The following is a 13,068-nucleotide window of genomic DNA, read 5'->3' as shown; positions in this document are numbered from 1 at the left end:
GGACCAAAATTCTGAGGTGTTCATTTAAACAGAATTTCTTAGCGCTCTTCTGGAAACCATAAAACCGATAATAAATTTGTCACTGAAATAGAATGCATAATATATCAGTTTTGCATTAAGACATGCAAAATCTGAAGAGCTTTAAAGCTATTCATGTAGCCAACGTTTTGACAATACGCATGATGCACTTCATCAGTGCACGTACAGTAAAACTGACACTTGCAAATGCATTGTATTTACTGCACTCAGGGGTCGCTATCCTTCATATTTGCAATATACATTCACACTGTCTCCCCAGGGGCTGCCAGCAGGTTAGTTAATCCAGTCAGTGCCCGACTTCCAGTCTAAATCTGAGCGACTCTCAAAGACAGGGCAGTCGAGTACAAGCTGCAGATTAGATGCACTGTCCTCGTGGGCAACTGCAGCCGTTCATAAACCTGGAACACCATCAGGACTGCTGCCCTGGGTGCCAGAACCACTATCAACGCTTTAAAACTTGACATGGTTATTACTGTGACATTACATACATCCTCTCTTTCTATATGAATGGTTAAATTATCTACAGCTCTGCTGAAGTTTGCAAGGTAATTACTCTGCAGCAGTTGGCAGAACAAATATGCACATATTGCTTCAGTTTCTTCACTCTGAAACATTCTGGGCTAAGTGTGAAGGAGTGAAGAATGCTCCTTCCATCTTGCAAACAGCTTGCTTTCTAGACAGATTTTTTTCCAGTTCCTGAAGCCTGGTCTCCTGCCTCTGGTCTCCTATTCTCTCTCAAGTGTAGCACTTAATTAAAGCTGCCAATTGTCCTCTAGGAGGTCCTCCCTGCATTCTACTTCTAAAAAACAAACAAAAAAAACCCAACCTCCCCTCCCCCTCAAAACAAAACAAAACCCAAACATATCATTTGGGAAAACTGGTTCCTCCCAGCAATTCCAAACCACTGGCTAATGGCACCTAAGCCCTGCCAAACACCAGGGTTTGATGCACTGTCCGTTCTTACATCTGAGCCCATCAATACACTTTGGCATTGTGATACTGACAGGCAGTAAGTGACAGAAAACACATTTCAAACATATTCCACTGGTCCAAACTGTAACAATTTCTTCCACAAGCTTTCAGTCACATGAAAAGTTAATGAATCTAAATGTACTTTGTATACTATACCAACTCTTTAGCTTACTACACAAGTGCTATTCACTAGTTGATCTGATGGTCCAGTTCAATCCACTCCTAAGCGTAGGGAAAAGTCAAGCAGAAACAACCCTGGATCTTTTAGACCTTTTCAGAACTTTCTAACAGCCAACTATGTAACCCACCCAAATCAATCAATGCATCAACTGTCTAATCCTTTGGATAAGCAAGGTTTCAAATGTATTGTTTTGACTAAAAATCTTGTGAAGATATACACTTTTCTCACTGAGTTGCTATAGCAACTTTTCTTTTTTCACATTACCGTGGTTTGAAAAGTTTACATCCCCTGCAATTTAAAGAAGTGATGTCTTGAGATAGTTAGCATACCAACTGTGTACATTACAAACCTCTCTGTTCACTAAATTAAAATTGTAAGGGCCAGCAAAAAAACAAACAAAACCCCTTCAACGACGATCCTTGAATACAGGCAACAAACTATTCTACTTCATGAAGTCAACTGTGACAGTCAAAGTGTACAAATACGACATAACATGGAGCATTAGACATCATTAGTGTTGCATATACTTGGATCTCTTGCTCTCAGACCTTCTTGCTTGGATTCACTTATTTTTCTAACACAAGTCTGACTGTTTTCTCTTCCCCATGCTCACCCACCCCTTCATACACATTACGTTGCTCTTTAAATCACCAGCCCACCCAGCCCCAATGTTAGTCTAAAGCACATACACACACACTATGGAACTGTATAAGCAAGGGTGCAGGCGTTTGCTTTACCACAATTCATACTTCTTAAAGCATCCAGAAAACAAAGTACAGAAATGTAATCAGCCAGGAACAACTTTGATGATGTTTGGGTAAATAGCACAAGCATGTTCCCATAATGAATTCCTCCAGTGACTGCCTTCACTTCTGCTCAGTGATTTTCTGAAGTAGCAGCCAGTCCTTAGTTTAATTGCATGCCTCTTCTTGACTAAGCTTACAAATGTAAGCATTCAAGCAGCCTTGGAAGAGCCAGTAAATACAGCAGCTCAAGAGGCCAAACAATTCTGTAAACAAGAGAGTTCTAAGAGAAGTGAAAATAAATTTCCATGCAGGGTACTGAAGCTATTTTAACTTGGTTTGGTATTTTTTTAAGCAAGAAATTTAACAGGAAGATATCCTTTAAACGGGCAGCCAGCAAATGCAGAAGCACGTAACAGCTATAGCTTGCTGGAGCAAATTATGCAATAACAAGCTACAAGGGTTTTACACAGTTCAGCAAAACTATGGGAAGTTTTGAAGTATACCCATCAAGGGCTTTAAATGAAAACTTGAAATGTAATCAGCTGTCAAAAACATACATGAGAACTCCTTGATTCATTTTGCATTAGGTTGTTGTAGGATTGTTTTTAAGGATGTAGTGAAGTGATATTTATACTCCTTATTTTAGCTGCCTCACTTGTAAGTGCAAAATCTGGCAATTGATGTCAAACATTCTAAGCGTCATGTGCTCCAATATTAACTTCTTTCCATAAATCATTTATTAACATAACATTATTGCAACATTATCATAATAAACATAGCATTATTAAAGTATTAGTAGTATAATAAACTGAGAAAGAATAAGCATTTTTGTCTGCAAAACATTCATAATCCCCATGGGTTACTGAAATATATTATCATCTAAATAAAATTGGTATCTGTAAAGTCTTAATATCCTATGTCTTACAGGAACCATGGTGTGAATATCCCAGAAGAGAAATAACAAGGGAAAGGGAGATAGGAAAACACAGCAGAGGTCACAAGTGGCAATGAGAGGGTAGGTACAAATTATTTACTCATTAACTCTTCCAACATAAGTGCTAAGGGGCACCAGATAGTTTTGTAGCCAGGTTCAAAATTAACATCAGGACATAGCTATTCATGCAAAGGGTAGCTGACCTGCATAACTCCTTGCCACAGTACACTGTGGATGCCAGAAATTTACATGTAAGCTCAGGGAATTAAAAATGACTGAGGATTCCTAAACAAACTCAGGAAGCCCCTGAACTGCAAGTGTCAGAACTTCATAGAAACATCAACATATATTAGCCCCGCTTTTAGGCCCTCTCCCAGGTAAATTCTTCAGTCTGACAGGTGGAGGTTTGGTCCATCCCAGTATAGCTGTCCATACAGCCTTACATTCCCCAGATTCTGATCATGGCATGCAAGAAGGCATGTTCTGACAATTACCAGAGGCTTTAAAACAGATTTTGACTTTGCGTATCACTCAACCACACAGAGGGAGCAAGTCATATTTGATTATAATTTCTAAGATCTAGAATAAAATGGCTTTTTAACCCATTTTAATGTAAAATTTAAAGAAAGTTAACAGCAATGCCAAACCACTAGAGTAAAACAAAGATCAGAAAGATGCCAATTCAAACCACATTCTTCCAAGTTTGCTGTGACTTGCAATGCAATTTAGGCAACGAACTTGTTTAGAAGGAAGCACAAGACAACTATCTACAAAACAGGCTTTATACTTGCTTGCCTCACAGGAATGAGAAGAGGAATGGTTTATATATACTGCTCAGTTCTCAAAGAGTTAACATCTCAATTTTTATCACATGCCTTGTCTCTTCAACACTTATCTCTGCCAGCAATTTTTTTTTGTTATTAAGTGCTTAAGAGCAAGGAATTTCCTCAATTACAGAGTTGCAGCTGTTTTTCTCTTCTTCAAGGAAAAATATTTTTTAAAAAATTAACATTTACACTCTCCATGCATTTGACTATTTTTGTTGCATGTACCAAGAAACACATTGCTGCTATGAAGCGCAACTGCAGATGACCTCAGTGCACAAGAGCACCAAACTCCGTTTTGTTTATTAAACATTTCTTGGTTCAGATTGTTTATGTTCACGCTCTAACAGCCACAGCATTGCCAACAGTGAAGAATTCCTGAGGCTACAGAAGTCTAGCTTTTGTCAAAGCAGCACGAAATACAGTGATTAAGGCTACATACGTAAGCACTACCAAAACTTTAATGGCAAAAAGAAAAGAAACAAGTTGGGATTTTTTTTTTTTTTTTTTAATTAAGAAGTCTTCTACCTAACTGCTTGCCAGCACCCTTCACAAAGTGTGAGCTTCACGAACCTGGCTTCTGAGCAGAGTGCTTGCAGAATGATCATAAGGAAACCATTCACCGCTTTTCCACTTTTTTGCTATGTCAGGCAGGCAATATAAATGACTCACAGCGTTCTTCTAAAGCCTCTGCTCCTGAGGCAGTTTACAGGGCTTTCCCCCCCACACACCCCAATATTACTGAAAAATCCGAGGCCACGTTAAATTAACAGCAGCGTCACGAGAACTTCAGCTAATGTTAGTTGTATTTTGTTTGGTCTTTGGGAATCGCCTAGGAGACTTCGACTAGAAAGAGAAGCAGCGAGAGAGACAAAAGTTGCTTGCTTTTCACGGGCTTTGAGGCTGACCCGACACTGCGAAGGTTTCCTAGCTGCCGGCCTTCCCTTAAAAAAAAAAACAGCAAAAGAAACAAGAAACCCACAACCGATGCCTTTCCCCAGCGGCTCGAGGAAGCAACGCTCACCCTCCTCTGCGGTCTTTAAACCGCTCGGGGAAGACTCCGGCGGAGCCCAGCTGCTCCTCCTAACTTTTTAAGGCGGCCACGGAGGGGCAACGCAAGCGGCCGCCCACCCCTCCGCAGCCCGGCCGGCCCCCGGCGAGCCCCTCACCGCCGCGGTGGGGTGGGGGTGGGGTGGGGTGCGGTGGGGTGGGGGGCCGCTCCCGCCCGCCCCGGGCTCTGCCCCTCACCCCAACAGGTGCCAGCAAACACCCCCCACACACACCGCCCCGGCCCCAAGCGGGGGCCGAGCCCCGGCAGGAGCGCAAGCCGCCGCCCGGCCGGGTCTGCCGCCCGAGGAGGAAGAGCCACGCAGAAACTTTGACGCCTCACCAGGGTAGCGCTGCCCTCCGTCGCTCTCCGCGCGCTGGGCCATGCCCACCCCGCCCCGCTGCTGCTGCTGCTGCTGCGGGACTAGGAGGCGGCTGGCGGCTGCGGCGGGCGGTCCATCTCGCTCTCCGGTGCCCGCGGAGGAGCGGCGGGTTCAGCGGAGGTGAGGCGGCGCAGCCCCCGCCCGCCGAGCGCCGTCTCCGCGAGGCGCAGGGCCTCCCATGGCGCCCGCCCCCGCGGCGGACGCGGCGCGGCGCACACCTGGCTGCGGGCGCAGCGGCGGGCTCTGCCGGCGGGACAGGTGCCGGGCTCCTCCCGGGACGCTCCGGTCCCCGCGGCTCGGCCTCCGCCTCCTCCTCCTCCTCCTCCCGCCCCACCGCCGCCGCCGCCGCTCCCCCTCCCCAGCGCGGCGGTGCGAAGCGCCGCCCGCCGGGGAAGGAAACGCCTGCGCGGTGGGGGGGCGGGGAGGCGGCCGCCGGGGCTGCGCGCCGGCCGCCATTTTGAATCGCCTCAGCGCGGCCGAGGTGGGGGGCAGCGGGGAGGGCGGGGAGTGCGCGCCCGGCCCAGGCGCGGCGGAGGCGGTGGGGTGGTCCCGGGGAGCGGAGCGGGCTGGAGAGCGATGGGCTTTAACTGAGGGCGGGCGTTCAGAGGAGAGCAGCAGCTCTTTCGCTACCGGGCGGCTGCAGCCCGTCCTGCGTTACTGCCAGTGGTAGCGCTGGGGGCCGGGCCGGGCCGGGCCGGGCCGGGCCGGGGCGGCCGGGCCTGCGAGGTGGCGGCTCCCGGGGGGAGCAGGTCTGCGGCGGGGCTCCCCTTCTGTTCCTGGCTGCGTTTACGAGGAAAACAGAATTTGGTGGGTTTGGAAAGTTTGGACTGCGGAAGGTCTGGGGCATCAAGCGAAGGTGTATCCATAGCTCTGTGGAACTGACCTGTAGTGCCAAAAGTGGAGGCTCTAGGGTGGTGATTGCTATTCGAGCATGTTTGATGAATCTTTCCATTCTCTTATCTTTACCTTCCATCTTCTGGCGTTTGCATAGTGAACCTATCGTGCACACCCCTTCTCTCTGCCCCCACGTGGAAATCGAAGGAGTTACGAGCAGTCAGTACCTTACAGGAGCAGAGCTGTCGTGCTTCCTTATCATCTTTGAAACTCGTTACTGCTTTTTTCTGCAAAGGTCATATGCGCGTTGCACCTAGACTCAGTGATCATGTCTCTGGAGTGGTAGTAAGATAAAGTTGTCCCTCATCTTAACTGAGGATGTAAGTACTTGCCTCTCATCACCTCACATCTCTTATGTCTACCCTGAAGCTGGAAATGTTGAGTGCAGCAAATGCAGAAATATCTGAACTTGTGTTAATGTAATTAGCTCAGTATCAAGAAGAGCAAAGCCACAATTATTCAAGCTTTGATACAGGCAAGTTACACCTGAATAGACTGTGAGAGGCTGAGGTAAACTTGTACGGAAGTACTTGGCACCATGACCCCACTGACACCAGTTCCATGCTGTCAAGATGAGAATTAGGTCCTTATCAAGATGAGAACTAGGCACTGAACACTTACCATCAACCAAAAATTGCACCTCTGCAGATATTTTCTGTGACGGGGTCAGAGACTGATAAATATCAGCGCTTATTCTGCTGGATTTCTCAGATGGGTATCACTGTAAAACAATTAAGATTGGCACCAGTTTCTCCTTACCTTTGTTTGAAAATCACTGCTACCTCTGCAAGACAGCTTGCATATTACTATTAAAGTAAATAAAAGCAAAATGGCTTTGAAGCATTATGAACTTGTTTATATGCAAGAGACATACTATTTTGGAGCATATGCTGTCACTAATTCCTTTTTCAGTACGAACATTTGCCTTCTGGTTTTGAGAGTGGGAATCAATTCTTCCGCTGGAGTGAGCAGAAGAGTGTATTGTCATCGTGGTATTATCAAACTTGGGTCAAAGTTGTTGGGTTCCTACGGTAAACAACAGAACGGAAATACACGGTCGTGAATTCTGTAAGTCTGCAGAGTGTGTCCAAAGGAAATAATGATGCTCCCATCTTCGTAATATTATTTAGGCTGAAGAAACTATTAGAAAAATATGCTGCAGGAAATCTTTCAGCAGTAGCAGAGCGTAGAGTACAGCTGAAAGTTTCAAATCACACAAGGAGTTAGGCGCTTAAACACTTTTTGAGTCAGCACTTATTTAAGGATAGAATTTTGCCTAACAATCATATTACCTTTGAGATCCCATTCTAAGTAAGTGATTTGTTTTAGTGGATATTTTCCATTTCCAACCCACAGATGACTCTTCAGCTGGTAGGTTTTTTGTTACCCACTCACAACAAAATTCTTACTGTTCTTTGCACTGAAGAAACACAGAACAACCAAGGTCCCAATGTGCTAGGCAGCATAAAAATAGCAGGGTCAGCCACAAAATGTTTACAGAAAATCACAGCCTAGTCAATATTAAAAGAACCCACTCGTTATTGCATGTGAATGACTGTATAACTCATGGAAAAGGGTAAACAGCATTCCTGGTTGTTGTAAGCTATTAGCAAAAGCTGAGTTTTTGCATTAGCAGTTAACATCAATTCTGTTAAAGCCACCTCCATCCAAGATAATGTTTCTGTCTGGAAGTATTGTGTATTACTATTCCTCTGTATTGGTAGAAGCCAAAGGGCTGACATTATGTGACTAAATACAGCATCACACCATTACCTCTCATGAAAGCATGGCATGTCCTAATTATTGAAAGGAAACAGAACAGGTACTGCCAGGTACGGGAAGGATAAATGCATAACTAAGTGCAAAGGGGACCTTTAGTGCCTTTGTTTTTCAGCTGGGCGAAATTTAAAGTTCATCCAGAAGGGGACACTGAGAAATCAAGTCTTCCTGGTTTAACAGATGGGTTGTCAGTAAATCCTCAAAAGTGTGGTAAGAAGTTAGTTGTGGCACTTACTCAGCGTGGTTATCATCAGTCCTCTGCCATCGAGAGTCAGGTAAACCTGTAAAATACTTAATTTTGTAAAAATTCTTGGGACAAAATCCTGATGTTTTGTTCAAGAGTGTCTTCCCGTGGCTGGTGTGTAGAAATGAAGCACTACATAGAGCAGCTTCAAATTGGCAACTGATGTTCACCCAGTGGGCAAAAAAACATCTATGTGGTCTAATAATAGATTAATGCTAGAGAATTTAATTTTTTAAAAACATTTAATTCAAAAGCTCTTGTCATACAAACTTATAGTCATGCCAGCAGAATTTGATACCCGTTTTACGGTTACTCTGCAAGAAAGCATGAAGAGTTTGTGCTATGTTCTGCCTCACTGATTTCTCGAAATATACTACACATGAAAAAAGTATGCAAAGTAATAGTCCTTCCTTTGTTCCTTTAGAACAAGGTACAGTTAAGAAACAGAAATGCAAGCTTCCTTCCTGCTTCTTATCCCTGTAGACGTGAGTAATCATTCTCTGCTTAGGCTTTCAGTTCTGTTTTGAAGCTTCAGCAATTTTGCAATTGATACAACTTTCAGGTTTTTTTAAGAACTAGATGGGAACATCTAGACTGAATTTTCATTCATCAGAAGCCAAGTATGATGCAAGCAGAGACAGCCAAACAGCTTCATTTGAATCAGCTGTGCAGCTCCCTATCCATCTTGAGGTCAGTAATTCTCCGTCATAAAACTAGGAGGCATTTCAATATATTTTTTTCTCTAGTTAACCAAGGATTTGCATATTGTGAAGGTACAACAGTTGCACATCTTTGAATACTAGCTGACCAAGAGCTCCTGCTTTCATTTCCCATTACTGTCATTTAAGGTAGTTTTAGCTCGCGCAAGCAAGAGTGCAAGCGTACTAAGTGTAGCAAGTGATGGATAATCTCTGTTACCGTCCATCAGGGTAAGAGACAGAAAAATTCTCCCTTGAAGGTAAGTGTTAGAATGGAGATAAGACATTGATCTTTTTCCTCCTTGCTTTATGGAATTACTTGTATGTATGGTAAAGTAACTAATGCATGTTTTATGGTACAGGAAAAGAGAACAATGAATAAATTCAAGTTTCTACTGACTTGTAGCAATGAGCAGGATGATGACTTGATCAAAAATATCGATACCTCACAAGTGAATGATGATGTTTTTGACAAATGAAGAATACTATGCTCTTCTATTTCAAATTAATCACAAATTAATTTTGTTCACACAAAACTAATCTTTGTCTATCTTTTGCACATCTGGGTTTGATAGCAGTCCATTCCCAGCACAGCCACCATCTGCCCAGGCGTTCCTACTAGCAGTGGAACATCTGTGCACCAAACCATTTTAAGAGGTTTGGGATGAATCAAGAATAGCTGGAGAATGTGCTATTTCGCTCTCCCAGAAGGCTGCCTCCTCCTGTAGGAACTTAAGCTTGATAAAGGATGAGGAAAATGAGGCCAGCTCTATAACTACCATTACTGTTAACCCTTCTGTTACCACTGGGTAAGAATAGACTTACATGGTTTAAAGTTCCCCTCCATGAGACAGCAAGAAAATGAAGAGCAGGAAAGGTACAGGAAGATAGTTGTGAGACTTTCCAGCACGTTTGAATTGATATTACTGAAACATGACGCGTATGACTGGGTTGTTTCTATCGCCGTCTACAAGCTGTTTAGGAAAGACAAAATGAGTAATAAGGTGTGAAGGAGTAAGACTATACAAACTAAAAATATTGCTACTTGTATCTCAGAATTGCAGAATCTTAACTGCCCATAAATAATTGCTAACAAAGCCTCCATGGTACTTCTGTTATGGATCTTCACTCATCACTAAGTCATACCAGAGAAGGAAACAAGGTTTTTATTATGCACAGCTGCATAATGAAAAGTTGGGATGCTACAGCAGATTTATTCTCTTAAGCAAGCACAATTTAAATTACATTTCCAAAAGCAAATATATTAATTCTGTAACACAACAGGCATTGCACCCAACATGTGGTAACTTTTTGTTGGAACTCACTAGGAAAAAAAAATACTGGACTAAAAATTAGTTGTTGTCTAGAACTAATAATGAGTGAAACCAAGTAACATTCAATTTGGGCAGATAACAGACCCGTTATTATTTCTCTATGGATCTGCAGTGCTTCAAAGAATTTAATGTTTTTGTATTGAATAAAATTATAGGAAAAATGGAGGAAAAATATTTAAAAAGCATAAAGAAGACTTCGTTGTCAAATAGACGAGTGTTCCAGAGTCAAAAGACTATGGGCTAAAACCCCATCGCAAAGTGAAGACAATTAAAAGCCAAACATCAATAGAAAAATCAGAAGTTATGAAATGTAAAAAAAGAAAAAAAAAAGGAAAAGCGAAAAATCCTACCAAAAGGGTATTAGGAACAAAAAGGATGATAACAGTCCTTAACATCATTATTACATGAATAAAGTAACTGTGCAAAAAAGAAAAATTCAATAGCAATTTCTGTCCTATATCTGGAAGGGATCAGGGTGGCCTACCAGAGCAGGTGGGGATTAATGAAGCAAATTACTCTTTGGACGGTTGGCTTAAACCACAAACAAGTACTTTTTTCAAATACAAGTTGGGGATCGATAAAGGAAAAACTGCACAAGTTTTGATGTCCCATAGGCAATCGAATGGTTCTTTTTTCTCTGTAAACTCTGAATCAATTTAATAGCCCTTCTGGATATAAGCTGTTCCTCTATGGAAAACAGGATTCAGAGAAATCTGGAGATCACTTACTTCCTTGTTTTTCCCAGGCAGGATGTATGTATACCTACATACATAATTTCTGACACATTTGTCTAATCTGTTCCTAAAAATCTCCAATGGTAGAAGTAGCGTCCCTTTTTTAGGCAGTCTGTTCTAGTGCTTATGTATTTGCTTTCAGTACTGCTACTGTACTGTAGTGCCCTTTGCTCGGGCATTTCCATGGCTACAAACAAGAAAAGCACTGAAACGAATATGAAAATATACTCATGTATTCTTTTTAACAGGCTTGATTGTTTAGACTGACTTTAAAAGAAATACAAGAATTTGAGACTGCTCAGTTCTGTAATATAAGGAGAGTTGCTACATCTCACTGTGCCTCTGCTTCCTTGTAGTGAGGAAAACAAGGTCTACACAGAAATGATGGGCAGTCAAGCCTTCTTCATTAACAATTTCTAAAATCTTTATGTGAAAAGCAGTTGTAGCAATGTTATATAGCTGTTACTGCTGTTAATAAAAGTGACACTGTATTGTACTGAGAGGGAAACAGAGACCGACTACTGCTTTTGCACCTCCTCGTGTTCTTCGATTTACTGGGTTCTACAGTTGCAAATACATTACAGTAACAGACACAGTTCTTCAGAAGCACTTCCCTGCAGGAAGGCTGTCAGGTAGGAGAAGGCAGCGTACTTGCAAGTCTCTCATCTCCATCTCTGTCCTCAGTGCTTTCTCTATAGGTGAAGCTATACGCAACCATGAAGCAGGGCAGGGAAACCAATGTTTTGCCACCCAGTCACTTGTTCTCGGCAGCATGCTGACCCACTGCCAGCTCTGTCAGCTTTGTTTTTCCTTTTAATCCCATTATCATCACATCAGAGCATAGAGGTAGCTCATAAAATTTATAAGCACTTGTATGTTGTAATACATTTGAAAAGCAGCTTGAAGAAGGGAAAAGGGATCTTACTGTAGAAAGCTAAAATGTATCAAAGTCTCATTTGTCCCAAACCTCTGGAGTCTTGTTGCTACTAGTTTCATAGGTCATAAAATAAAATTATGTGAGATGCTGTATGTGAAAGGTAGATGACAAATTCATTAGGGATAATACTTAAATATGCTGGTGCTGGCAGGAAAAGAATGAGTTACTGTCAAGGGAAGACCGGCTCCCCAGGAGCTGCAGCACCTTTCCGTGGATTTTCACTGCGGACAGCACTCCCATGAAGCCATAGTCGGACACGCATTTAAAGCCTGCCCTACCACTGGCAGATGCAATTGCTGCCTAGGACTATACAGTGGGTTTTGCATGATAGAAGCATCGTTTACACAGGAAACTAATTCTTTAGGATATATGGAGTTAATATTAATTCAAATACAATAATTGAAAGGCCTGGCTGCTTAATTCTTTTATCAAGCATCTTCTATAAACACAATAAAAATAACACAATGAAAATATACTTCTTCTGCTGTATTTAAGAAAATTAAAAATAATTTATGCCTTTGAAAGTTTTAACTACCAAGTTTAAAGCATGCTAGATACTAATGAACAGAAGTATTCACCCAAGGACCTTAGACAGCAACTACTTTCCATTATTTCCCAAGTGTGTATTTATGTGTTATCTTCATTGCACTTCTAATTCAGGAGAGTCGGAATCATTCTGCACGGAATCCCAACTCACTATGGCTGTAAACTTGCAGCAACACAACGTGCATGTCTCCACCAAGCTGAATGTGAGCTGCTGAAAACTGGGTCTTTTTTTCCTTTTTATAAAGGGGTCCGGCCATGGAGTTAGGAATATGCATTTTCTTGTCACAGATGCAGTTTTTCTAAATGTAGAAGTGAGATACTGGCAATTTGATGGCTGAACACATGTTGAAAGCAGAAATAAAAGCCTGCTATTTTAGATCCTGTACTACATAAAAGTTCTTTAACTGTTTTCTGAGAGAGGGTCTGGGTTTGCTTGGGTTTTAATTTTTTTTTTTGAAAGAGGTCTCGTTCTCTAAATGTGAAGTTGTAATTACAAATTAATTTTTGTAATGAGATTATGATATTTTTCTACAGAAATAATTAAAGTGGGGACTAAGCTTATTTTGTTTGCTTGTCTTTTTTTTTAAGAATATATGCAGTGTATTTCATTTTCCTGCCTCGTATTGAAAAAGAAGAAAAAATAGGTTAAAAAATTACAGCAATGAAAAGCACTCCCAAATTAGATACCTCATGCTATCTCTCCAGAATCTTTAATGCTTAACTGCCGTGTTGTAGCTAAGTTATATGTTAGCCAAAGAAAATGAACACACACACGC

The 13,068-nt window shown here is 42.3% G+C and overlaps 1 protein-coding gene and 1 long non-coding RNA gene across 4 annotated transcripts in view; one reads left to right on the top strand and one right to left on the bottom strand.

Moving 5' to 3' along the window:
* Positions 1 to 5,437, bottom strand: part of TBC1D14 (TBC1 domain family member 14) — a 76,470-nt gene extending 71,033 nt beyond the window's left edge. The window contains exon 1 of one of the 3 annotated variants that reach the window (XR_008234178.1): positions 1,942 to 2,199. Coding sequence is in view for 2 of the 3 variants with exons in the window: in XM_052780546.1 (XP_052636506.1) it covers positions 1,942 to 2,026 (85 nt within the window). In the remaining variant the exon portion in view is untranslated. Of the gene's footprint in view, positions 1 to 1,941; positions 2,200 to 5,086 lie in introns of those variants that run through there. The other 2 variants (XM_052780547.1, XM_052780546.1) reach the window with 2 other exon arrangements.
* A 125-nt stretch (positions 5,438 to 5,562) lies between these two features.
* LOC128138879 (uncharacterized) lies at positions 5,563 to 6,866 on the top strand. Its single transcript, XR_008234177.1, has 2 exons — positions 5,563 to 5,607; positions 6,118 to 6,866. It is a non-coding gene; the product is annotated as an uncharacterized LOC128138879 (long non-coding RNA).
* Positions 6,867 to 13,068: the final 6,202 nt, after the last annotated feature.

This window comes from Harpia harpyja, chromosome 2 (assembly GCF_026419915.1).
Source record: "Harpia harpyja isolate bHarHar1 chromosome 2, bHarHar1 primary haplotype, whole genome shotgun sequence".
Classification (NCBI taxonomy): domain Eukaryota; kingdom Metazoa; phylum Chordata; class Aves; order Accipitriformes; family Accipitridae; genus Harpia; species Harpia harpyja.
This window is presented reverse-complemented; position numbering and strand designations above follow the sequence as displayed.